General features: G+C 42.8%; 1 protein-coding gene across 1 annotated transcript in view; it reads right to left on the bottom strand.

The window, feature by feature from the left end:
- LOC137374572 (suppressor of tumorigenicity 14 protein-like) overlaps window positions 1–26,203 on the bottom strand; it is a 189,135-nt gene that overhangs the window by 56,347 nt on the left and 106,585 nt on the right. The window contains exons 10-14 of the mRNA XM_068040870.1: window positions 22,445–22,548; window positions 11,968–12,101; window positions 8,995–9,099; window positions 1,640–1,747; window positions 585–701 (exon numbers count right to left, since the gene is read on the bottom strand). Coding sequence (XP_067896971.1) covers window positions 585–701; window positions 1,640–1,747; window positions 8,995–9,099; window positions 11,968–12,101; window positions 22,445–22,548 — 568 coding nt within the window. The remainder of the gene's footprint in view (window positions 1–584; window positions 702–1,639; window positions 1,748–8,994; window positions 9,100–11,967; window positions 12,102–22,444; window positions 22,549–26,203) is intronic.

The following is a 26,203-nucleotide window of genomic DNA, read 5'->3' as shown; positions in this document are numbered from 1 at the left end:
TAATCTGTTTTTGTGATTTTGATTGAGGGATTAATATTGGCCAGGACACCAGGGCTAACTCCCATGCCCTTCTTCAAAATAGTGCCTTGGGATCTTTTACACCACTTGAGAGGCAGAAGGGGCCTCAGTTTAACTTCTCATCTGAAAGACAGCACCTCCGACAGTACAGCACTCTCTCAGTACTGCACTGGAGTTCAGTCTTGATTTTGGTGCTCAAGTCCAGGAGTGGCACTTAAACCTGGAACCTTGTGTCTCAAAGGCAAGGGTGCTACCAACTGAGCCATGTCTGACACACTAAGCTTATATAGCATGGCCAACACCGCAGATTCCTTTTTTGGTTCATGAATAAATCTTTTTCACGGACAAAATAAAAAGCAAGTGACAGTTTCTTGCAATTTATGGTATTCTATGTATGGACATAAAACATTGGCTTAAAAATAAAAGAAAGTAAGCTTTTCTTTTAATGGTTCCCTGTTATGTACAGTAACAACAGAGATATTACCAACAAGGACAATGTTCTAAAATTTTGATGTCAGTATATGTACTGAAAGTACTTATGGTAGGGCAAAGCATGTTATGCCTACCTGTTTTATCACAGTCAGCCTCATCACTGCCATTAGGACAGTCAACATTTCCATCACATAAGTTACTAATTGACAAACAATTATTTTTCTGGCAGCTGAAGAACCCAGCAGGGCAATCTGGAAATGGAGCAGAAAATATGTAACAATTTATCATAAGACAATCTGAAGTAAGTTTAAGAAACTGCAACTGGTGTACTTGCTTGAATGTTACATTGAGTTTCAAGAGTCTGTGGAAAAGTGCCCCAATGTTGTACTTGATATCTTGGTTTGAATCCATTTGCATAGAGAAATACTGACCGCGTTGTACTGCAAAATTAAGTCCAAGTTAATGAAGTAATGTGTTTCACTGTTTACATAAAGTTGAACCACATATTTAATAAGTTATTTCCCCCCATCCCCATTCCCCACATCAGCTTTGCTGATTCTTTGTGAAGCCCACATTCTTTGTGAAGCCCACATTCTCTAAGGTGTACATGTCATCAACGAACCAGTGCTCTTGTAGCATGTCCCCTTCTACTGAGCTTTCATCGGTGCCCAGTGCCACCCTCTGCCTCATGGATGGAAGAAAGAGCTCTCGCCGCCGGTATCGCGCTGTCCCCGGACTCAGCACCCTAGAGCTTTGCTGATGTCTCAGTGGATCAATGTACGCTTGTGAGATACTGAACTATGCAAAAGTAGAACCTTGCCCTGAAAAAGCTGATTGCAATTTAGTAATGGGAATGCTATGGTGGGGCACTGCATTCCCAAGCTGGGGAGGCTAAAAAAAGTCAGTCACTGTTTCTGCTCCTGATTGTTACCTAATAACTCCTGCTAAATTGTGTGTATGTGTTTGTTGAGAAGTGGGTCAAGTTGGCTCCAATATAAATCCTTCTACACTTTAATAGCCTGTTGATATATGCTTGCACATGAAGAGTAGCCATTTGGACAAGATACCAGAGGATTGCATTGCTTAAGGAACAGTACTCATACTTGAGTCAATAACTTCTGGAAAAATGCTGCCTAATATATCAATTTTATGCTATAGTTTTTCCATAATCAAAAAGAAAGTTGCTTACCACAATTGCCTTCATCGCTCATATCTTCACAGTCATCCACTCCATCACAGACCCAGATCAAAGGTTTACACATATCATTTTGGCACTTAAACTGGTCTGATGTGCACACTGGATCAGATAAAGAGTAAATGAAAGAGATTTAAATGAGAATTAGGTGAATGTTTCATTCAGTAGCAAAACTTTGTTTTAGTTTTTTTATGATTAAATCCTGTGCTGCAAAAATTAGACCAATTAGTTACAAATTGTTATCCAGATATTCTTCTACACGGCCAACAATGTACGTGTATGTGATTTCTTGATTTCAATCTAGAATTAAACAAACCAAATAAAGTTTTTTTGAAAATAAAGAGAATGTATTATACATAGAATTTTAGAAGGCATACAATAAGCAATCTCACAAAAGGTTTGTTATAACAATTTAGGACTATGTTCTGAGAAAATCTGGCAGCACTGGTGGTGGAAGATTGGTTGACTCCCAGGAAACAGATTTAAGGTAAATATGTGTCACTTGGAATGGAAAAGAATTGAAAATTGTGTATCCCAGGAGTTAATGCTGGGTCCAGTATTGTTCTTTCTCTGTGTACATACATGGAACTTGGAAAACACAATCTTGAAATTTGTTGATGATTTCAAAGTAAGAGTCTGGCAAATGGCAAGGAAGATGTAAATGTCTTCTGGAAATCACAGACAAGTTAGTAGAACGGGCAGAAGGTGGACGATGGAATTTATTTGGATAATGTTGGCTAAAACATTTTGGGAGAAAAAAAAAGGATTGGTCACACATACTCAATGGAAAGAAGCTGAAGGGTGTGGATGAACAGAGACACCCAGGGGTTCGAATACTTAAGTATTTCGAAGTGCGATTGCAGGTAGGTAACAACAACTTCTAATTACATAGTGCCTTTAACATTGTAAAATATCCCACGATGCTTTACAAGAGCATTATCAAACAAAATTTGGCACTGAGCCACATAAGGATATATTAGGACAGATCGCCAAAAGCTTGGTCAAAGAGGTAGGTTTTACCAAGTGTCATAAGGAGAAGAGAGAAATAGAGAGAGGAGGAAAGATTTAGAGAGGGAATTACAGAGTTGAGGGTCTAGGCAGCCGAAAGCATGGCTGCCAATGGTACGGCAATTAAAATCAGGGATGCTCAAAAGGACAAAATCAGAGGAGTACAGAGATCTCAGAGAGTTGTAGGGCTGCAGGACATCATGGACAGAAGGAGGGGTGAGACCAAGGAGAGGTTTGAAAAAAAGGATGGGAATTTTTAAAATTGTGGTGTTCTTGGGAGCTAATGTAAGTCAGCAAGCACAGGGTGATGGGTTGAACGGAACTTGGTGTGAGTTAGGATACAGGCAACAATCTGTTAGTTGAGTTCAAGTTAATGGAAGGTAGAAGGTGAGAGGCCAGCCAGGAGAGTGTTGAAATAATCAAGTCTTCAGGTAACAAAGGAGGGATGAGGATTTCAGCAGCAGATGAGCTGAGGCAGGAATTCAGACAGGCAAAGTTACAGAAGTGGAAGTAGATGGTCTTGGTGATGGAACAGATATGTGGTTTGAAGCGCATCTTGGGGTCAAATACCAAGGCTGCGAGCAGTCTTATTCAGTCCAGAGAGCTGCCGGGGTAAGGGATGGAGTCAGTAGCAAGGGAATGGAGTCTGTGGTGGGGACAGTAGCCAATTACTTTGATCTTTGCAACACTTAGTTGAAAGATAAAGACATATAAAGGACAACACCATTTTGGGTTCTGTAGATGTGGGCATACAGTACAAAAGTAAAGTAGCAATACATTTTACAAAACATTGGTTAGGCCAGTTACAGTAATATGGGTATGTTATTATAAAAAGGGTGCTAATGCCATAGAAAACATAGATTCACCAGGGTAATGCCAGGGCTGGGAAACTATAGATATAAGGAGAGTCTAAGTATTCTGAGATTATTTCCACTGGACCAGTGTGTAATGAGAAGCTTTTTATGTCGGCTGATGCAACATAAGTGAGATGTGTGGAGTTCAGGTTGTTGACGATCTCAAACAGGTTTATTAAACAGCTAATATATACAGTACAGCTATCTATTTACAGGACTTGCCTCTTGGTGTTACAATAGCAGAGTGAGACTGGCATGTAGTCACATGACTGCATCCTGGTACTCAGCTCTTTAGCATTCTAAGATCTTAAAGGGACATCACTCTTAAAGGTATCACACTATATCCCCCTTCTTGCCAAAGATAAGTCTCGTATGCTAAAAGTAAATATACACAAAATTAGATATCAAAATTATTTGCACATGAATAGAGATTATGAACTTTACAAATATAAAGGCTCCACAGGCCATATATCGTCTCGGTGGTTTGACAACTCTTGCACAGAGAATTTGAGTCTCAGCTGAACTATTTTTTCTGAGGTTTCTCCCTTTCTGCATTTAGTTTCTGTTGCTCTGGCTTTTCTGCTATGTTGCTTTTCTCAATATGACCACCTTTGAGGCCTTGTCATTCTTGGAAAATTCCAGCACCTCATCTCGAAGAGCCAACAGATAATACTTCAACTCATTCCTCCTCTGCCTCTTCAGGGCATTGAGTGTCCTTCGCCTCGCCTCGCCTCATCCTCCGCGTCTGTAGGCTTGGGGCTCCAGGTTGAGGACTTGTTGGGGGAAGAGTACTTGGTCTCATGGAGATACCTGACCATTCTAGTTCATTATGGTGCTGGCAGTTCTCTCGAGAGCAGAAATTAAGGCGCGGCATAGTTGTGCTGTTCCTGGGTTTCCAGACTACACAGTTTGATGCTGGTCAGAGTCAGTGAGCGGGCTCTGGTCCTTGGATATTTCCCCTTGACAATGCACTCGTAGATAGTTATGATGTTGAGGTCCTTACACGCTGGTAGTCCTATCACTGCCGGTCCGCTCATGTCCACCTGGTAGACATTTGTGGTTTCCATGTCGACTTGCTGTATTTGGATTGCATTGTTAATGTGCCACTACAAGGGATGGGTGACCCATTGTATGCAGAAAACTTGTCAGTTGTCATTTGTATCATTGATTTCCAATGTTTCCGATACATATCTTTGAGGATTTGGACCGGTAGGATATTTGCACTAGCGGCGGTGTCAGTCTTGACTTTGAGTGTGTGTTCGCCAGCTTTCTTTGGGCACATGATCTTGATAGTGGCGAAAGCTTCCAGTTGTTTGACTTCATCAACATGGGGTGTCAGGTTCATATGTGGAACACTTGTCCATCTCTGACTGAGGATTACTTCTCTCTGAGTCTTGTCCCGGGTCTGTTTTGCTGTGGACCTCATGTATCGGCCTGCGTTTACGTAGGTCTCTGGCACTTTCCTTGCTGCTGTTGCCCTATTTTCTGTTTGCCTGTGTCCTGCTGTGACTTCTGACTGCATCTTTGGAACCAGAATTCCTGCTAAGGCTGGCCGAGTGGCCTTTTGCACTGCACACCTTGCACAGGTCTTGAAATGCAGGACAATTTCGCCTTGAGTGGGACAGACCGCACTTATCACACAGCTTGCTTGCTCTTTTTGACCTGGTTATGGTGCCGATACTGTTGGTTGCACCTAGTGCTTGCAGGTGCTATTGTCCAGCTACAATGGCTTTGTGGTTCCTGCCATCTTCCAGCAGTGCATCAATGCTGTGACTTTCGTTTTCCCCCCCAAGAGGTCCTTCTGAAACATTTCAATGGGTGTTGATACAATCACCAGCTCCATTATTTGGTCTGACAGCTCAACTTCTGAAAAATTGCACTCGTTGCCCTTGCTACGGCATCTACTGACGAACCAATCTATTGATTCCTGTGGCTGTTGCCTGGAGGACGTCAATTCCAGGCGGTGAATTCTGAAATTCACTCGTAACCAGAGCTGATCTTCCAGCGCTTTCCATATCTTTGTGGGATCTTTCTGGTCCTCTTCAGATATGCCAGCTGCCACCATGTAATGAGGAGCTTTTTATGTTGACTGATGCAACATAAATGAAATGCATGGAGTTCGGTTTGTTGAAGATCTCAAAAAAGTTTATTAAACAGCTAACTATTATATACAGTACAGAGCTATCTATTTGCAGGACCTGCCTCTTGGTGTTACAATAGCAGAGAGAGACTGGCATGTAGTCACATGACTGCATTATAGTACTCAGCTCATTAGCATAATAAGATCTTAAAGGGATATCACTCTTAAAGGCAATCAGCCAACACAGTGAAGGCTAAGGAAAAAATTAATAGCCGTTTTAAAACTATGAAAGCATCCAGATAGAGTGAGTAGGAAAGGAAAATATTCTCTGGATGGGGAGTCGGTGAGTCACTCAATTGTTACTGAGAGACGAGAGATCTTAGGAGAAATTTCTATACTCAGAGGATTGCTGGGGCATGGATTAGTTTGCCACTAGGAATTGATGGAGCAGGGACGAGAGCATATTTTAGGAGAAAATTTGAATAAATATTTGAAGTAGAGGAAGACGTTCAATGACGAAAGAGTGGAAGAGTAGAATTAGTTTTGGATTGCTCTAGCAAAGAGCCACAAAGGGCTGGATTGCTGTCTTCCGTGCTGTAAGTCTCTATGGCCCTGATCTTGACAGGGGCAGATTTGGTAAGTGGGGGCAGAGTTTCAGTTGGAAACCTAGAAGTCTGGGCTCCCCGCTTGCTGTGGAATTTTGACTCCACAGTGAGTGTATTTTTTTGACAGCAGGTTCCCTGCTTCATCAACAAACTTGGCTTCCTGTCAGGCAGGCAACACTCTAGTACAGGCCTCAGCCCCAGGTAAGGAGTCTGCAGCTACTAGTGGGAATGTAGGCAGGGGGGGGGGGGAGGGTGGGCCGGGGGGGTGTGGTTGGGGTTTGATCCTCATCTGCAGGGGTGGGTCTGATTCCTGATCATGGGGTCTTTGTGTGGGAGAAGGGGTGGGGAAGGTCCAATCCAAGGGAAGAAGGTAATCTTGGGGGAGTGGAGGGAAGCATTTCTGCTCCTCATGGCTCATAAACTGCTCTAAAAGCAGTTACCTACTCCCTGAAGCTCCTTTGAGCTACCAGGTTTCCCAAAGCCTGGGAAACCTGGCCGGCCGGGCTTAAATCTGAGGCTGCCAGTCTCACTACACTATTTAAATGGCCAACACACCTCCTAGGAGTGGGTTGGCTGCCTGCCCCTTGTCCCACCACTGTTAAACCTGGAAATGGGAGGGTTGCAGTTTTTCTTTAATTTTTACATTTCACCTGATCCCAACTCATGCATTTTTGGTATGAAAATTCACCTCAATGTTTCGATGGTTTTATGTTTTTCAGATTTGATATTTTGATGTAATATATAAGTATCAACCTACAAAACTTGGAAAAGCTGGTGACCAGCTTCAGAAAAGATAACTCAAAATTTCAGCGTCGAATTTCTTCTTCTCCCTTTGCTGCTGACCTACCCATGTCTCCTAACTCCAGCCCTGAAGCCTCATCTGAAGCTTTGAAGTTTTTTCACCATTTCTCCCTCACTCTTTCTAAATTTCTTGTCCATGAAACCCATCTCTTGCTCACTCAATGATAAGAGCTGAAGAACATAGCTCAGTATTTTAGCACTGTAGTACTTTAACTTATTTCCCTTTCATTGTGATCTCAATGCACATGAAATACAACTAGACACTCCCTTTCACCCCTACTCTTTGCAGGCTGCACCAAGATGCCCCTACCTCTGTATTGTAAAGACTGCATCCTGACATCCCCACCTTATCGCTGCGTAAGCTGTACCTGGATGCCCCCCGAAACCTACACTGGGAGAGTGCAGCCAGATACCCTAAACCCACCTGCTGCCATCAGAAGCTCTTCTTCAATTATGTTAGTGGCTATTCATTCTGTAACATTCAGCTTGCAACTATTGTGGAACAGCCAGAATATTTATCTTTAATTGTTTAAAAAAAATACCCAGTGATAAGTACATTAAAGTTTGTAAAGCAGGATATCATGATTTCTACTGTAATCCATAAGAACATAAGGACATAAGAAATAGGAGCAGGAGTAGGCCAATGATGTTTCCCTGCTCCTGCCTAAGACAGCTGCTGAGGAGAAGTAAAAGCACGTAAGCTCCCAACATGTGGCCAGAACAGCTTGGCCTAAGTGCATTATGGGGTCACCTCAGCATATTGCAGGAAGTTAAAATCCCACACTGATGTTTATTGGCTAAGGCTGACAGGGAACGGCAGTTAAAAACCTTAAAACTTTGGATAATGTAACCTTTCTCTCCCTGCACCCAGCTGCTACCCACCATTTTCCTTCTGCTTTGCCCAGTTACTACTCAGGGCATTCTTCCACAACTCAGCCCAAAGTAATACTGGAAAAACAAATAGAAAGGGCAGAATTTCATCAGTAAATGCTGACACATGGATAGCATCTTCGAATTGCTGATGGTTGGCGCAAAACATGATTAGTTGGCATCCATGGTACCCAAAATTTTCACTTACTTTCAAATTTCACAATCAATATCTTAAATACATTGACACATATTTTGTATATATTTAGCAATATAATTAAATTACAGTTTAATCCTTATGCTGTAAACGTGGATAAATACAGCCACTGGTTGGAAACAACTTTTGACAATATTGGTGCATGGGGGAGGCGGTGGCATAGTGGTAATGTCACTGGACTCACATGGGTTCACATCCTACCACAGCAGATGGTGAAATTTCAATTCAGTTAAAAAAATCTTGAATTTAAAAAAAAGCTAGTCTAATGGTGACCATGAAACCATTGTCGATTACTGTAAAAACACATCTGGTTCACTAATGTCCTTTAGGGAAGGAAATCTGCTGTCCACTGTCCTTACCTGGTCTGGCCTACATGTGACTCCAGACCCACAGCATTGTGATTGACTTTTGAAATGGCCTAGCAAGCCATTCAGTTCAAGGGCAATTAGGGATGGGCAACAAATGCTGGCCTCGCCAGTGACGCCCACATCCCATGAAAGAATAAAAAAAAGTTGGCACCAATAAATTTGTTAGTCATCTCTTTAAATATATAGAGTAAAGAATTGTTTTTGCTTGACTTTGCAGCAAAATTATAAAGACAGTTTTGAATAATTTATTACATTGCTGCACCCATAAAGCAGAACTTCCTACAAAGAGGCAAAAGTTACTTGTCTTGGTTAAATTAATTGGCATATTTGGTACATTCATTTCATAAATAATTGTGTGAGAGTATCTGATAGACCAAAATTACTATACATTGCCTAAATTCAGAGCTTTAAATTACAAGGTTGGAAAAATAAATAATTTTGTGTGTTACTTTGATTACAGTTATGATTCATCAGGAATCCACTTTTTTGTGTGTTCAATCGCAACTTCTTCTAAAATAAGCAAAACAATATATTTTCTCTTTTACTTACCACAGTTCAGCTCATCACTTTTATCTTTGCAATGAAACCAGCCATCACACTTGTTGCTCATGAGCTCACATTTTCCATCTCCACATATGTGCATTCCTTGGCATTCTGTAACACAATATATTTGGGCATTATATTAAGTGAAATAAGGGGGGAACTACTGTTCACACTTACTGCCACACTAAGTTGCTGCCTATGTCCCAACCAAAAGGCAGGTGTACAACCTTTACTAAATACTTTACCTGTACCACTTTGAAACCAGCCACTACAAGGTGTCTGAGTGCAGATTAAATCATTTGGTTTCCCATCCTCAGCAAATAATAGGCCACTTGAGATTGGGGGGGGTGGGAAGGTGGGGGATAAAAATCACATCCTACCACTCTACAGTGAAGGGTTGGCAATGAAGGGGAAGGGAATGGAATGCAATGGGAAGGATGAGGACAGAAGCTGGAAAAGGAACTTGGGATGGGGGCAGAAGGAGAATGCCAGCATGAACTGGGGATGGAGGAAAGAGTGACAGCTTGAATGGGGGTAATGGAGCTGAATTTTCCCTGGCCCATGATGGCAGGCTTGGAATCTGGGGGGGGGCCGGGAAAATGGGATGCGAGGGAGCCATGTCGGGACAGCTCCCTGACACATTCCTACCACTGGACAATTTTCCTGTGGGTGGGCAGGGACCCAGATCAGCTGCCGCACCATGGAAGCAATCAGCCAATGAGGCCAATAATGGACCAAATTATGTCCGATTTTATGGCCGCACTGGGTGTTTGACACTGGCGGAGTGTCCCAACTGCACCCCCTCAGTGCGTGCAGAGACAGCCATGGCAATGGAATCAGCCTCCCTGGAGCAGGCTGTGGGGCTCTGGGACCCAGAGGCTCCATGCTCCAAAAAGGGAGGCAGGGCCATGAAAAGCAGCACCTGCAGTCCAAATGATCCATCTGGAGGGATTTCCCCTCTGCTTTGATGGGCCTAACAGCTGCAGCCTGAAAAAACTTTACCTTTAAATGCACGTGTCTGAGGGTGTCTCCATATTGAGGCACCCTCGTGGTTCCCGACTTGCCTCAGCAGCGCCTACCTCTGCCAGTGGCGCTGCCGAGGCTACAGATCTGCCGACCCTCTAACTGGGTTGGCAGCATCAGGAGCCTACCCACCGTCCTTATTAGGATGACAAGCGCAGAGGCGGCCAATTAGGAGGCTGCCTCAGGGAAGACTGCACTTTTGGGAATGCTGCTGGTAAGTGCAGCTTGGGACCCCTATTTGGTCCTGACATAGGGCTCAGGAAGCCCATGGGAAAATCCAGCCTATGGAGGGAAATTTCTTTGTCGCATTCTCTTCCCCTCCAAGTATGCATTTAAAATGAAGCAGGATGTCAATGCTTGCAGGCCTACCAGTGTCTCCTTTTAGCAAGAAATATTGACAACTCATATTTAATAGTATTGGCTGCTTCATTTTCCGTGACCTCCCATCAGTTAAAATGACAATTACGTTTGGTGGAAGTGTTATTTTTGTCAAGTTCTAGACAGGTTGATAAGGTGATTAAGAAGGCATATGGAATCCTTTCCTTTATTAGCCGAGGTATGGAATATAAGAGCAGGGAGGTTATGCTGGAACTGTATAACTCATTGGTTAGGCCACAACTTGAGTACTGTGTGCAGTTCTGGTCACTTCATTACAGAAAGGATGTAATTGCACTAGTGAGGGTACAGAGGAGATTTACAAGGATGCTGCCAGGACTGGAAAAATGCAGCAATGAGGAAAGATTGGATAGGCTGGGGTTGTTCACCTTGCAACAGAGAAGGCTGAGGGGAGATGTGATTGAAATGTACAAAATTTTGAGGGGCCTGGATAGAGTGGGTCTATTCACCTTAGCAGAGAGTTCAGTGATGAGGGGGCATAGATTTAAAGTGATTGGTAGAAAAAGTAAAGGGGAGATGAGGAAAAACTTTTTCACCCAGAGGGTGGTGATGGTCTGGAACTCACTGCCTGAAAGGGTAGTTGAGGCAGAGACCCTCAACTCATTCAAAAAGAGTCTGGATATGCACCTCAAGTGCCGTAAGCTATAGGGCTACCGACCAAATGCTGGAAGGTGGGATTAGAATAGGTGGATCGATATTTGGCTGGCACAGACACGATGGGCCAAGTGGCCTCTTTTTGTGCCTTAAACTTTCTATGATTCTATGAAAGGCTTGGGGGAGATCAGGTGAGGTGCTGCTGAATGTCCATGGCCCTTGCTGCCATGCCAGCCTGCAGTTCACCCAGAGGTCTGGGATGGCATGGCCGGCCACCTCTGGAGCGAGCCATTCCCCCTCCTGTTCCTCCTCCGAGGTGGAATGGCATTCCAGCTACTCCTCCTCATCCATTTCCAGGCCTCCTTCCAGTGTCATGTTGTGAGCGACATAGTAGACAAAATGACAATGGGAGACTCTTGCTGGCTCATATGGAGGACACCACCTGAACGGTTAAGGCAACGGAAGCGCATCTTCAAGAGGCCAATGGTCTTCTCAATGCAGATCCCTGTTCGGGTATGGCTCAGGCTATAGTGCCTCTCTCCGTCCATGTCAAGGTTTTGGACGGGTGTCAGGAGTCACGTTAAATATCAGGCCTCTGATGTATTGTTGCCGCTTTTGACTCAATGCAGGCACAAACATGATCTACCAATCTTTAATTTGTGATTTACAATCTTTCAAGCTTTTATTAAATTAAATATTTAATATTTAATATTAATATTTAATAAAATGATTAAACAACAACGGGAAACTCTGGCTGGCTCATAATGGAGGGCACCACTCGAACGATTAAGGCAATAGAGGCACATCTTCAAGTAATAACTAACTTACTGTAGATCTGCAATCCATTTTTATAAAACTTCATAATTAGCAAAAGGGTTTGAGAAATCCAACCCCTGTATCAAACATAAAATGCAATGCTTTAAAAACCATTTTGTATGATCCACTGAGTTAGCTGAAAGTGCCCACCTTCTGCGGGATCAAAGCTGCTGTAGTCAGCACGAAATCCAAGATTACTGGTATAAAAGTCTGAGTGAAACTGAACTGTCAGGACATTCGAGGCACTAGGCACTACCAAGGACTTGGAGTGTTCACCACAATACCTATATAAAGAAAGAAAAGCAGTCAGTGCCACCATAAACTATGAACTAACAGCATTTTCATAAATCTACCATATCATTACAAATAATGTAACTAATACAGATCCTAATAACTGTGATACCTTATATAACATACAGAAGTGATTGGTGCAGGCTTGCTATAGCACATTATGTGCTGATTGCATGATCATCTGACTCATGCTACTTTTAATTTCTCATGTAATGTGTTACCAGTTAAACATAGGAACATAGGAGTACGCCATTCAGCCCATTGAGCCTGCTTCACCATTCAATACGATCATGGCTGATCTTCCACTTCAATGCCTTTTTCCCACACTATCCTCATATCCCCTTATGTCATTTGTATTTAGAAATCTGTCAATCTCTGCTTTAAACATACTCAATGACTGAGCTTCCACAGCCCTCTGGTGTACAGCATTCCAAAGATTCACAACCCTTTGAGTAAGGAAATTTCTCCTCATCTCTGTCCTAAGTGGCTTCCCCCTTATTTTGAAATTGTGTCCCCTGGCTCTATTCTCCCAAACCAGTTGAAATATCATCCCTGCATCTACCCTGTCTATCCCTTTAAGTATTTTATATGTTTCAATGAGATCACCTCTCATTCTTCAAAACTCTAGAGAATACAGGCCCAATTTCCCAAATCTCTTTTCATAGGACAGTCCCGCCATCCCGGGAACAAGTCTGGTGAACCTTCGTTGCACTCCTTCTTTGGCAATAATATCCTTCCTAGGGTAAGGGGACCAAAACTGCACACAGTACTCCAGGTGTGGTCTAATCAAGGTTCTATACAATTGAAGCAAGACTTCACTACTCCTGTACTCAAATCCTCTTGCGATAAAGGCTAACATACCATTAGCCTTCTTAATTGCTTGCTGCACCTGCATATTAGCTTTCTGTGACTTATTGACAAGGACACCGAGGTACCTTTGTACATCTACACTTTCTAATCTCTTACCATTTAAGAAATACTCTGCACATCGGTTCCTCCTACCAAAGTGGATAACCTCACATTTTTCCACATTATATTCCATCTGCCACGTTTTTGCTCACTCACTAAGTCTTTCCAAATCCCCTTGAAGCCGCTTTGCATCTTCCTCACAACACTCATTCCCAACTAGTTTTGTGTCATCCGCGAACTTGGAAATACTGCATTTGGTTCCCACATCCAAATCATTGATATATATTGTGAACAGCTGGGGCCAAAGCACTGATCCCTGTGGTACCCCACTAGTCACAGCCTGCCAATCCGAGAATGACCCATTTATTCCTACTCTCTGTTTTCTGCCTATTAACCAATCCTTAATCCATGCCAGTATATTACCTTCTATCCCATGTGCTTTTATTTTGCTAACCAACCTCCTTTGGGGGACTTTATCAAAGGCCTTTTGAAAATCCAAGTATACCACGTCTCCCAACTCCCCTTTATCAATTCTGTTAGTTACATCCTCAAAAAACTCCAACAGATAAATCAAACATAATTTTCCATTCATAAATCCATGTTGACTATAACCAATCAGATCATTGTTATCCAAGCGTCCATTTGTCATATCCTTTAGAATAGATTCTAGCATTTTCCCAACAACTGATGTAAGGCTAACAGGTCTGTAATTCCCTGTTTTCTCTCTCCCTCCCTTCATACATAGTGGGGTGACATATGCGACCTTCCAATCTGCAGGAACCAGTTCAGAATCTGTAGAATTTTGGAAGATGATCACCAATGCATCCACTATCTCTATAGCTCCCTCTTTCAACACTTTGGGATATAGAATATCTGGTCCTGGGGGCTGATCAGCCTTCAGCCTCATTAATTTCTCCAATATAACCTTCTTACGAATACTAATTTTCTTCAATTCCTCATTCCCCCTAATCCCTTGGATCTCTAATTCTGGGAGATTTCTTGTATCTTCCTTAGTGAAGACAGACACAAAGTAATCATTTAGCTTCTCTGCCATTTCTCTATTCCCCATTATAAATTCTCCTGACTCTGCCTGTAATGGACCCACATTTGTCTTAGCCAAACATTTCCTTTTTAAGTACCTATAGAAGCTTTTACAGTCGTTTTTATATTTTTTGCTGGCTTACATTCATATTCGATTCTCCCTTTCTTTATCAGTTTCTTGGTTCTCCTTTGCTGTATTCTAAAATCCTCCCAATCCTCAGGTTTACTGCTATTTCTGGCAACTTTATAGGCATTTCTTTTAATCTTATACAATCCTTAACTTCCTTTGTTCGCCACGGTTGACTGCCTTTACTTTTGAGGTTTTTGTGCCTTGAAGGAATGTATAGTTGCTGTAAACTATGTAATATTTCTTTAAAGACTATCCATTGCTTATGTACTGTCGTACCTTTAAATGTATTTTCCCAATCCACCTCAGCCAATTTGTCCCTCATACCTTCAGAATTTCCTTTCTTCAGATTTAACACCCTAGCTTCAGATTGAACTACCTCACCTTCAAACATAATGTAAAATTCTATCATATTATGGTCACTCATCCCTAAAGGTTCTTTTACAACATATTGACGGAGTAGATAAAACAAACTCAAAGTGACCGGCAGCAGATGATTTGTTAATAATTGTCATGCAGGCCCCCACCTGCCAAGAATGAGGCACATTAATTTCGCCACATGAACATTGATTTTCTAAACTGTTACTGGAGTAATGAAAGCACTTGCTTTTCAAAAGAAAACATCAGACCCTTGACTGGAAAGACATTTGCATAGTAACAGACAGTACTTGGAAAGGACAAATGGGTCACTTCCTGCTCCAATTTAATCCACAATGGACTTTTGATTACCAGACATTGAAGGTGGAGAAGCTAGCATTCCAGGTTGACTGTTAAGATGCTCCCAATACACAGGAGACCTAGTCAAGCCAATCAGTCACGTGGCCACCTGCTGGCCAACTAGGGGAGTTTTTTTTTAAATTGGAGAAACAGTGTTTGAAGACAGAAAGCTGTTTTGCTCCTGGACTAAAAAGACCTCTCGTGGCTGGCTCGGTGCAGCCTCTCCTGTCTGCTTCCATCTCTTTCTCATGGAACTGAAGACCCATTGAAGACACATGAACCCCAAGAGAGAAAAGTCTCCTACAGTGAATAAGGTTTAAGAATAATACTGGGCCTCAACAAAAAGCAAGACTACCTATAATCAAGGACTCTACAGCAAGCTCGAAGCACAGTAAAAAACCCCCTTCAGAGCGTGCCTTTTTCACTTTATATTTCTTCTGCTCTTTTCTGTCCCTATTTGCATGCGTGTATCACGTGTTCATGCTAGCGTGGGTGCGTCGTGTATCCGTAGGCGTTAGCCGAATTAGAGTTTAAGTTTTAATAAATTTCACTTTTCTTCTTTGAACCTAAGAAAGCCTGTTTGTGCTCATTTCTTTGCTTTATAATTGGAAAGCGGTGAACAAGGATTCACCAAAGGGGGAGTTAAAACACAATGTGTTTAAAAATTAAATCCTGTTATGCTAAGACCAGGTGAAGGCTGAAAGAGACCCCTAGACACCTTTCTCACCTGGTCATAACAGAAATTTGGGTGCTTGTATCTGGGATTTTACCCACAGACAAACAAGAGAAATTACAAGTGGGAAGCCAAATTGTTCCCAATCAAAAAAAGAGCAAGTTTTCAATAAAGGTTTTCTTGTGGTTGTGTGTGATTGAATACTAACATGTCTGCAACTGAAGAGAGTAGCTCTCCAAGCCAGGGTGAAGTAACTTGGGATAAGTTAAAAGCACTGTCTATGGAGGAGTTGAGAAAAATGGCTGAGCAGTGTGGGATCACTGTACGTGGCAAGGCTAGGAAGTCTGAACTCCTAAGGCTACTGGCCAACCATTTTTCCCTTGAATCTGAAGAAGCAGAAGCAGTTTAAGAAGCAGACTCCGACAAGGTATTGTTAGCAAAGATACAATTGGAACAAAGGAAACTTGAAATAGAGGAAAGAGAAAGAGAGAGAGAGCGGCAGGAGAGGGAGAAAGAGAGAGCCTTCCAAAAGGAATGTGAAAAGAATGAAAGGCAGGAGAGAGAGAGAGAAAGAATATTCCAGAAAGAGTGCAAAGAAAGAGAGTTGAAGTGGCTTGGGTTAACTGGGGTGGTGGTGGGGGGTGGGGGGTGACAAAGTAACCCTAATGAAAACATGGCCAATATGGAGGAGCAGAATTCAGGGTTGGGTACAAAATTGCTAAAACTCGCTCAACTAATTCCAAAATTCATTGAGGAAGATGTGGAAGTGTTTTTGTGTCTTTTGAGAAACTGGCAAGGCAGCTAAAATGGCTAGCTAAGACCTGGTCTCTTTTACTACAAAACAAGCTGACCGGTAAAGCCCATGACGTTATTCCTTGTTGCCAGATGAGAGTTCATCAAATTATGAACTGACCAAAAATGCTGTCCTCGGAGCATATGAATTAGTACCCGAAGTCTATCGCCAAAAGTTTAGAACCCTCAAAAAGAAAGTCAATCAAATTTATCTGGAGTTTGAACGAAGTAAGCAGCTGGTGTTTGACCAGTGGCTGAGGGCTGTAAAAGTACAGTTCAGCTATGAGACTCTCAGAAGTAATTCTGTTAGAGGAATTTAAAAACTCTCTCCCACTCTCAATAAAGACCCATGTGGAGGAGCAGCGGATTCAGGGAGGCCGGCAAGCGGCTGTTCTGGCCAATGAGTTTGCTTTAATTTATAAGAGGTTTCCCAGGGGAGAACCTTTCCAACTCACACCCACAAATCCAAAAAGGACAAAGGGTGGGAAGGTGATCCCTGCCCAGGCAGTACCGGGAGAGAAAGGAAAGTAGTAGACACAGGGGGCTCTCCTCCAGCCAAAAAAGAAGGTGCTGTGAGCAAGAAGGAGACCCGGAGACTTGTGTGCTTTCATTGTAATAAGGCAGGGCATTTAAAGGCTGACTGCTGGAAACTAAAGGGGAAACCGGTAGGGTTAATCAGGGCCCACCCGCTCAGTGAAGACGGGGCCCTGATGGCAAGCACGGAGCAAGCTGTGGCTTTAACTACAGAAAGAGTGCAATCCAGAAAACTTACTATGGCCAGTGCAGGAAAAGTTAATAGGATTCCTGAAGGTTATCAAGGCTTTGTGTCTAAAGGAAAAGTAACCCCATACCCCTCGAGTGGGGGGCAAACAAGCCCATAGTAATTCTCATGGACACAGGGGCCACTAGATCCCTTTTACTGGGAAAAGGCGTGACCTTTCCTCCAGAGAGTGCAGTAAACACCAAAATGGTGGTGAATGGTATTGGAGGGCAGTGTATGCCTGTACCTGTACACCGGGTGCACCTGGAGTGCGACTGAATTTCGGGACCAGTGACCGTAGGGATTGTCCCTAGTTTTCCTGTGGACGGGGTTAACCTGCTCCTCGGTAATGATCTGGCAGGAGTGAAGGTGGTAGCCCCCGCCCAGTAGTAAAAGGAAGACCACAGGAGGTCAGAGAGACAGGGCACTGGCAGGAGACGGACCCCTGTAGTTTCCCTGAATGTGCAGTGGATCAGGCTGTGATCAAACCAGCTCCCCCCAGAGGAGACTGAATTGGCACTGCAGGCAGATGACCAGGTCTGTCTGTCTGAGACTTTCTTTGAAAAGTTAGGAGACTCAGGGAATGAATTAAATGAATTTTCCCTAGCTGATGCTCAGTGAGCCGACCCAGTATTGCGAGAGTTAGCACAGGCTGCTCTGTCTGAAAGTGAAGGAGAGGGAGACCCTGATAACTATTATTTAAAGAATGAGGTACTGATGAGGAAATTGAGTTCTCGTCACAGACCTGAGAGCAAGGAGTGGTCAGTAGTTCACCAGTTAGTGGTGCCACAGAGGTACCGGAGAGAAAAATTAAGAAGTGCCCACGAGACTACAGTGGCTGTACATGCTGGTATACGAAAGACCAAAGCATGCATAAGACAGCAGTTTGACTGGCCAAAACTCCACAAAGATGTGGTGGAGTACTGCAGGAGTTGCCACATGTACCAGGTTGAGGGGAAACCCCAACCTACAGTGAAACTTGCACCCCTAAGTCCTGTACCGGTGTTAGAAGGACCCTCCTTGGTAGAGGGCTGGTGAACTGTAAGGGACCTCTGCTGAGAACAAAAGGGGACAGGCGGGCACAAGGCTGACAAAAGGTTAGACAGGGAAGTGGAAAAAGTGACCAAGAGGGCAGGTTAAAGGAAGTCTGGAGGAATCCCAGATGAAAACCCCACTGTCTGGTCAGCCAACAAACTAAAATAAAACATATCTCTGTCCTGGGCTTGCTGCAGTGTTCCAGTGAACATCAACGCAAGCTCGAGGAACAGCACACCTCATTGACTGATTAGGCACACTACAGCCTACCGGACTGAACATTGAGTTCAATAATTTCAGAGCATGACTGGTCCCTCCTTTCTTATTTTTAGTTTTACTTTTTATATTTTATTTTTGTTACATTTTATTTTAGTTTGTTTCATCATTCAATTTTTTTTTTTACCATGTGCCTGCCCACTTTTTTTTTCATGTTTGTGCTTTTGGCTAGGGCTTTCATTATTCTGTCATTTAACACCCTCTCTGCACTAACACTTTATCTTTCACCACACTATTAACACACTCTTTGCCTTTGCTCCATGACCTCCTTGTCAGTTCTTCTCTGTGACCCTATGTCTTATCAACACCTTCCCTTTTGTTCTCTTTTGCCCCACCCCCACTTTATTTGCTTAAAACCTATTACATTTCTAACCTTTGCCAGTTCTGATGAAAGGTCACTGACCTGAAACGTTAACTTTGCTTCTCTCTCCACAAATGCTGCCAGACCTGCTGAGTATTTTCCAGCACTTTTTGTTTTTATTTCAGATTTCCAGCATCTGCAGTATTTTGCTTTTATTTTATGTCTGAAATATTACTGCACAATATCTGTTCAAAATAAGAGCAGGAGAGATAACTGAGACTATACTAAGAAACATTGCTGTTTGGAAAGTGAGCAAGGGAAATATCAATGCCTTCTGCCCAATGCACCACAGGAAGAACTTGTAAAGAAACTTGTAAAGTTGCTTTCGCAACTTTAGTAGGGATGTATATCGAAATGTCTATATAAAACCATGTATTAATTAGAGATTGGACCATAAGAAAGTACAAGATTGGATCAGATTCTACCAGCGCTATATTAGTTTACTTTAGTTTAGAGATACAGCACTGAAACAGGCCCTTCGGCCCACCGAGTCTGTGCCAACCATCAACCACTCATTTATACAAATCCTACACTAATTCCATATTCGTACCACATCCCCACCTGTCCCTATATTTCCCTACCACCTACCTATACTAGGGGCAATTTATAATGGCCAATTTACCTATCAACCTGCAAGTCTTTGGCATGTGGGAGGAAACTGGAGCACCTGGAGAAAACCCACGCAGACACAGGGAGAACTTGCAAACTCCACACAGGCAGTACCCAGAATTGAACCGGGGTCGCTGGAGCTGTGAGGCTGCGGTGCTAACCACTGCGTCACTGTGCCGCCCATATAGCTAATCCCAAAAACTAATACCCCTCAGTGACCCATTCCTTCAAATATCTGTCCAAATCTTGCTTAAATTTTTCCATGTTATCTGATTTCATGGGCAGTCTATTTCACTCATTACAAGTAGTAAAATTTGAACTGCTTGTGCATCTTCCATCTTCTACATTTGAGCCACTGTCACTGGTTCTAGAGATACAGCAGTAAAACGCACTGCACTTGTGTTGATTATATTCAAAATGACATAATAGTACAAGGTAGCCAGTGAAGGATGGAGTTAACCTAGCTGAAGTTATCTCGTCTCAGTGGACGTTGCTATTGCTGTGAGGCAAAAACTACCCACAATCAGAGTGTGCAGTGACACAGAGTTAAGCAGTTGGAGATGACATTTACTACAAGAGAGAGTATCACTAGCATAACCCTTTATAAATATGACGTAATGTGCATACCAGTTGGTAACTGAAGTGGATTAACATATAGGCCTATGGGAACCATGCCGAGGCCCCAGCCAAATATGGAGCACCCAATAAAACTCACCATAATGCAGAAAAGTTACATACAAACACTGGATCAGTTTTATTTAAGCACAAAATTGTGATATGATTTATTATTAATGCAGTGTGTCAACATTATATTGGCCTATTTATTTCTGCATTTTACTACATGTTTTTGCTTTTATGGATTGGGGGAGATGTTCACCAGGGATTTACGAAGAGGCCTTGAATGTGCTTGGTGTCCAGGTTTTCAAGAATTCTTAACTTGTCTGTGGTTGATATGTACAGAATTCAGGCTACCTGCTAAATTTTTAAGTTTAAAAACATGCCCACATGAATATAGCACAACACATCAACCATTATACTGCACCAGTACAATGGCCCTATGTGTTGATAAATATCCCTTCCTCTGTTCTCAGATTCTGGAAAAGGCAGTGGTGTGTAGCAAAGCTCTTAAGAACACAATACTTTACCAGAGCACACAGCATTCCACTGACCTTTCCTGGAAGCACTAGTCCATAGAGGCACATGCAAAAGATTGGCAGGTGATGAGAGGTCGAGGCACAACTGAATATGGCAGAGCATGCTGGTTCTCAGGGGACAGAAGAGTGTTGTATGTCAGTAAATGTAGAATGGAAGCACAGCTTGGTTAAATGTGTCAATGATTACAGATGCATTATATAGTGCTAAGAATGCTGCAACATGGATGGGTCACTTGAAACTGCATGTATGTACTTCGAAGAATGGATGATAGGTCGTCTTTAATGCAATATTTGCACATGTAGGAGCAGATTGCCTGGGATATGTCATAGGCAGCACAGTTACACAGAATGTAGGCAGAGAATCTGAACATCGTTGCGCCTATTTTCTATGCAATACAGGATGGGGAGGCAGAGGGAAAATTAATTCTGAGTGGAGATTAGTGTTCCCTCTAAGCTCTCCTGGTGTATGGCCATGCAACAATGCAGAATGTACTATGCAGGGAACAAACAGGCCATTCCCAAAGCTCAAATGCTAATCAGGTCTTGCTGCAGGCACCAACTGCTTCTTATTTGAGGAGTTGTGAAAGAAACTGAACATCCCACTTCTGACCTTATGATGGAGGGAAAGTCATTGATGAAGCAGCTGAAGATGGTTGGGCCTAGGACACTACCCTGAGGAATTCCTGCAGTGATGTCCTGGGGCTGAGATAACTGGCCTCCAACAATCATAACCATCTTCCTTTGTGCTAGGTATGACTCCAACAAGTGGAGAGCTTTTACCCTGATTCCCATTGACTTCAATTTTGTTGCTGGGCTGATAACTGGCAAGTGACATTCGCACTACACAGTTACCAGAAAAGACCATCTCCAACAAGAAGGAGTCTTTAATGGCATTATCAATGTCGAATCCCCCACTGTCAACATCCTGAGAGTCACCATTGACCAGAAACTTATCTAAACCAGCCATATGAATACTGTGGCGACAAGAGCAGGTCAGAAACTGGGAATTCTGGGGCCTGAACTCCTCAACTCTTGACTCCCCAAAGCCTTTCCATCATCTATCTACTAGGCACAAGTCAGGAGTGTAACGGAATGCTCCCCACTTGCCTGGATGAGTGCAGCATCAACAACCCTCAAAAAGCTTGACACTATCCAGAACCAAAACAGCCTGCTTGATTGGCACCCAATTCACCATGGTGAACATTCACTCCCTTTACCACATCATGGCAGCAGTGTGTACTATCTACTAGATACACTGCTGCAACTCTACCACCTAGAAAAATAAGGGCAGTAAGTATATGGGAACACCACCATCTGCAAATTTGCCCCCAAGTCACACACCATCCTGACTTGGGAATATATCTCTGTTCCTTCATCATCGCTGGGCCAAAGTCCTGGAACACTCTACCTAACAGCACTCGGTGTACCTACACCACAGACTGCAGTGGTTAAAGAAGGCAGCGTTCCACCACTTTCTCAAGGGCAATTAGGGATGGGCAATAAATGCTGGCATTGCCAGTGACACCCACAACCCATGAATGAATAAATAAAAAAACTTTTTCTGGATCCAGTGCACTCTGCCATTTCTTCAAAGAAATATGGAGTGACTGAAGCCTGCATCTGTGAGAATGGGGACCTCAGGAGGAGGCTGAGATGGATCGTCCATCATTAAATGGACTCAATTAAAACAGACGCATATATAGCTTCTCCCTCTACATTTCATGGTCTGAAAATTTGGAATTTATTCCTAGGAGGGGCAATTGTGTCAGGAAAAGAATTGGTTGCAGATTAAATCACACTTAGGACAGATCTGTTCAGCAAAGAATTTTAAAAAAATTATTGAACAGGAAAAAATGCATCGTGACTCTTTATGCTCACACACCGTTTACCATCAATAGAAATCCAGTCTTTTTTACAGTTTGGCTGTATGCCTTCCAATTTCAGAGTTGGAAACTGGATTCGGACCCTCAGCTTTGGATCTGGTACCTAAACACAAGACAGAAATCACAGAAAATACTTAATTCAGAAAGATTTAATAAATGGGCACAGCCTTTATTTCAGCAGCTAAGCTAATGTGTTGGAGAGGATGTGATAGAGTGGCATAAGCCTAAAGATCCCATTGGTACATGTTTGCTATCTGACATTCATGTCAGTATGATTGGCCTGATTTCAGATTTTATTTCCTTTTTAATCTCTAAATTGTAAAAGCCAAAGCCTGGCTTGCCTTTGTTGCCAATGAGCAATGCTGCTCCTCCTTCACTCTGCAAAGGAATTTGATTCAACAAGAACAACTTGCATTTATATAGTACCTTTAACATATCAAAACGTCCCATGGTGCTTCACGGAAGCATGGTCAGACAATATTTGACACCGAACCACATAAAAAATGTGAAGATATGTGACTAAAAGTTTGTTGAAGAGGTAGGTTTTAAATACCATCTTAATGGAGAGAGGGAGAGAGATTTAGGAAGGGAGTTCCCGAGTTTAGGGCCAAAACAGCTGAAGGCAAGGCTACCAATGCTGGGGCAAAGGAAATCAGGGATGTGCAAGAGGCCAGAATTGGAGAAACATAGAACTCTTGGAGGGTCGTAGGGCTGGAGGAAGTTAGCAAGAGGTTATATCTGGCAATATGTATTGTTGTAAACTTATAAATTATGTATTTTTTCAAACATAAAAATACATAGAACAGGAAGAGACTTTGTTGCCTAACAAACTGGATCCTTTCATAAACACTTTACAATCTGACTTATTCTGAATTTTATTTCATTATTTCACCTTTAGACTTCCCCATGGATTGGTTGTTTTGTTTTAAATTTTCAGCTTACACATGGATACTGAACGAACTTGTGATATTACATTAATAAATATTCTCATATGTCAGGTGTAGCTTTATTATTGTACAATAATTCCATATAATGAAAATACAAATTTAAAAATTTGAAACAAAAATGTTTCGATACTTTGGTTCTGATTACTCTCGCTTCTCTTTTTCTCCATCCTTCCTACCTTGCTGCTCGTTGTGTTCTTATATTTTAATTTTAGTTTTATTTTGTTTCCAATATCCTCCTTTTGTACCTTATTAATAAAAAAAGAACAAAGAACAAAGATAATTACAGCACAGGAACAGGCCCTTCGGCCCTCCAAGCCTGCGCCGATCCAGATCCTCTCTCTAAACATGTCGCCTATTTTCTAAGGTTCTGTATCTCTTTTCTTCCTGCCCATTCATGTATCTGTCTAGATACATCTTAAAAGACTCCATCGTGCCCGCGTCTACCACCTCCGCTGGCAACGCGTTCCAGGTGCCCACCACCCTCTGCGTAAAGAACTTTCCACGCATATCCCCCCTAAACATTTCCCCTTTCACTTTGAACTCGTGTCCTCTAGTAATTGAAACCCCCACTCTGGGAAAAAGCCTCTTGCTGTCCACCCTGTCTATACCTCTCATGATTTTGTACACCTCAATCAGGTCCCCCCTCAACCTCCGTCTTTCTAATGAAAATAATCCTAATCTACTCAACCTCTCTTCATAGCTAGCGCCCTCCATACCAGGCAACATCCTGGTGAACCTCCTCTGCACCCTCTCCAAAGCATCCACATCCTTTTGATAATGTGGCGACCAGAACTGTACGCAGTATTCCAAATGTGGCCAAACCAAAGTCCTATACAACTGTAACATGACCTGCCAACTCTTGTACTCAATGCCCCGTCCGATGAAGGAAAGCATGCCATGTTGTCCTTGGGAGAAACTAACCTTAACTACTTAACCTACCCATTTTTCCTGTGTCTGCTGAATCCAACTGGTCATCATGGATGTGGGACACAAATTGAAATAATTGAATTTTCACTGATGGAAAAACAGCTCTACTGGCAATTTCAGCCAATTGAGGCCCAGAAGTGTTGAGATTGATATGCTCATGTCATATATGTAACCTGGTTAAATGATGTTTATCCCTGGTAACCTATCTTACATGTGACTCCAGGAGCCTGGATGATTCCTGATGAGACAACTTGTAAGTGAGCCTCCGATGGTTAATCTACTGAGGAAATGTTCTGTAAAGTTTCTCTCTGACTCTGAAAGATAATCAAACACAAATCCCAGCCCTCCACTGTTCAACACTCACTGGTTACTCGTAATAGACTTCAAATCTTTAACCACAGTAGTGCAAGAGCCACCAGACTAGAATTTCCACTGGTACTATTATTAACCTGCTTAAATAATATGCACCATGAAAATAGCCTAGTCCCGTTCACTTATCATACCTGTGCTTGCTGACTGGCTGGCGGTTAAGCAACGTTTTAATTTTAAAATTCTCACTTACTTCTACTAACCTACTGGCATGGAAAGAGTGAAGATCGCTGTGATCATGGTGTAGGCTTCGCAGTGAGCAACGAGCCGACACTGTCAATTGAGCCACTAGTAGCAACCATGGAGTGCCTCATCTCCCTGCGGTTATCATCCGATGGAGGCACAGTCAACAACATATGGGTCTATGCACAAACTCTGAACGCGGTCATCTCAGAGAAAGAGCATTACATGACTCCTTGGGTGACATTCTGAGGGGCATCCCAAATGGCGAGAGGCTATTCATCCTGGGTGACTTCAACACACGTGTTGGGGCAGACAGTGATTCATGGCCAACATGCCTCAGCCATCATGAGGTGGACAAGATCAATGATAACGGACAATGCCTTCTTGAGCTTTGTGCCCTGAATGAACTCTGCATCACCAACAACTTCTTCCAGGATAGACATCGCCACAAGATAACATGGCATCATCCAAGGTCTGGACATTGGCACCAACTAGACCTAGATGGTGAAGTGCACATTGACAGAAGTAAACAGATGTCCTGCTGAGCTGAACACTACTGGGAGCTGTACCCGTGAGTCAGACATCTTCTAGTCCTCACTTGATGCTCTCCCGCAACTTCCTGTCATGGATGAGTTAGATGAAGAACCCTCATCAATGGAGCTTGTAAAGGCCATAGATTGCCTAGCGCACATAAGGGCACCCGGCAAGGACGGAATCCCAACATAACTGCTCAAGAATGGAAAGTCTCATCTATTGCCACACCTTTATGACCTTCTCATTCTCTGATAGAAAGTAGGATCTGTTCCACAGCAGATGCGTAACACCAAGATTATCACACTATACAAAAAAAAAGCGTCAGAGGAGAATGCAACAACTACAGGGGCATCTCACTCCTTAGCGTCATGGGGAAGGCCTCCGCTAGGGTCATACTTATATCATTGCTAGGCCCTCACATGCCAAGAATGAGGCACATTAATTTTGTCATGAACATTGACTTGTAACTCTTCTTGGAGCGAGGAAATGACTTGTTAAACAGATCAACCATGGATGGAAAAAAAGATTTACATACTAACAGACATTGAAGATGAAGAAGCGCATTCCAGTGCCTGCTAAGGAGGATACAATCCACAGGGGCTAGGACTGGCTGTATCAGCTGGATACATGACTAACTGGCTGTTCCAGGGTTTTTTGAACTAGCCACAGAGAGTTTGAACTCAGAAAGACTGCTTGCTGCTGGACTGAGAAGATCTCTCCTGTCTGCTCCTATCTCGAGACCCGGAGACCTGTGTGCTTCCATTGTAATAAAGCAGGGCATTTAAAAGCTGACTGCTG

Source organism: Heterodontus francisci, chromosome 10, assembly GCF_036365525.1.
Source record: "Heterodontus francisci isolate sHetFra1 chromosome 10, sHetFra1.hap1, whole genome shotgun sequence".
NCBI classification, from domain to species: Eukaryota; Metazoa; Chordata; class Chondrichthyes; order Heterodontiformes; family Heterodontidae; genus Heterodontus; species Heterodontus francisci.
This window is presented reverse-complemented; position numbering and strand designations above follow the sequence as displayed.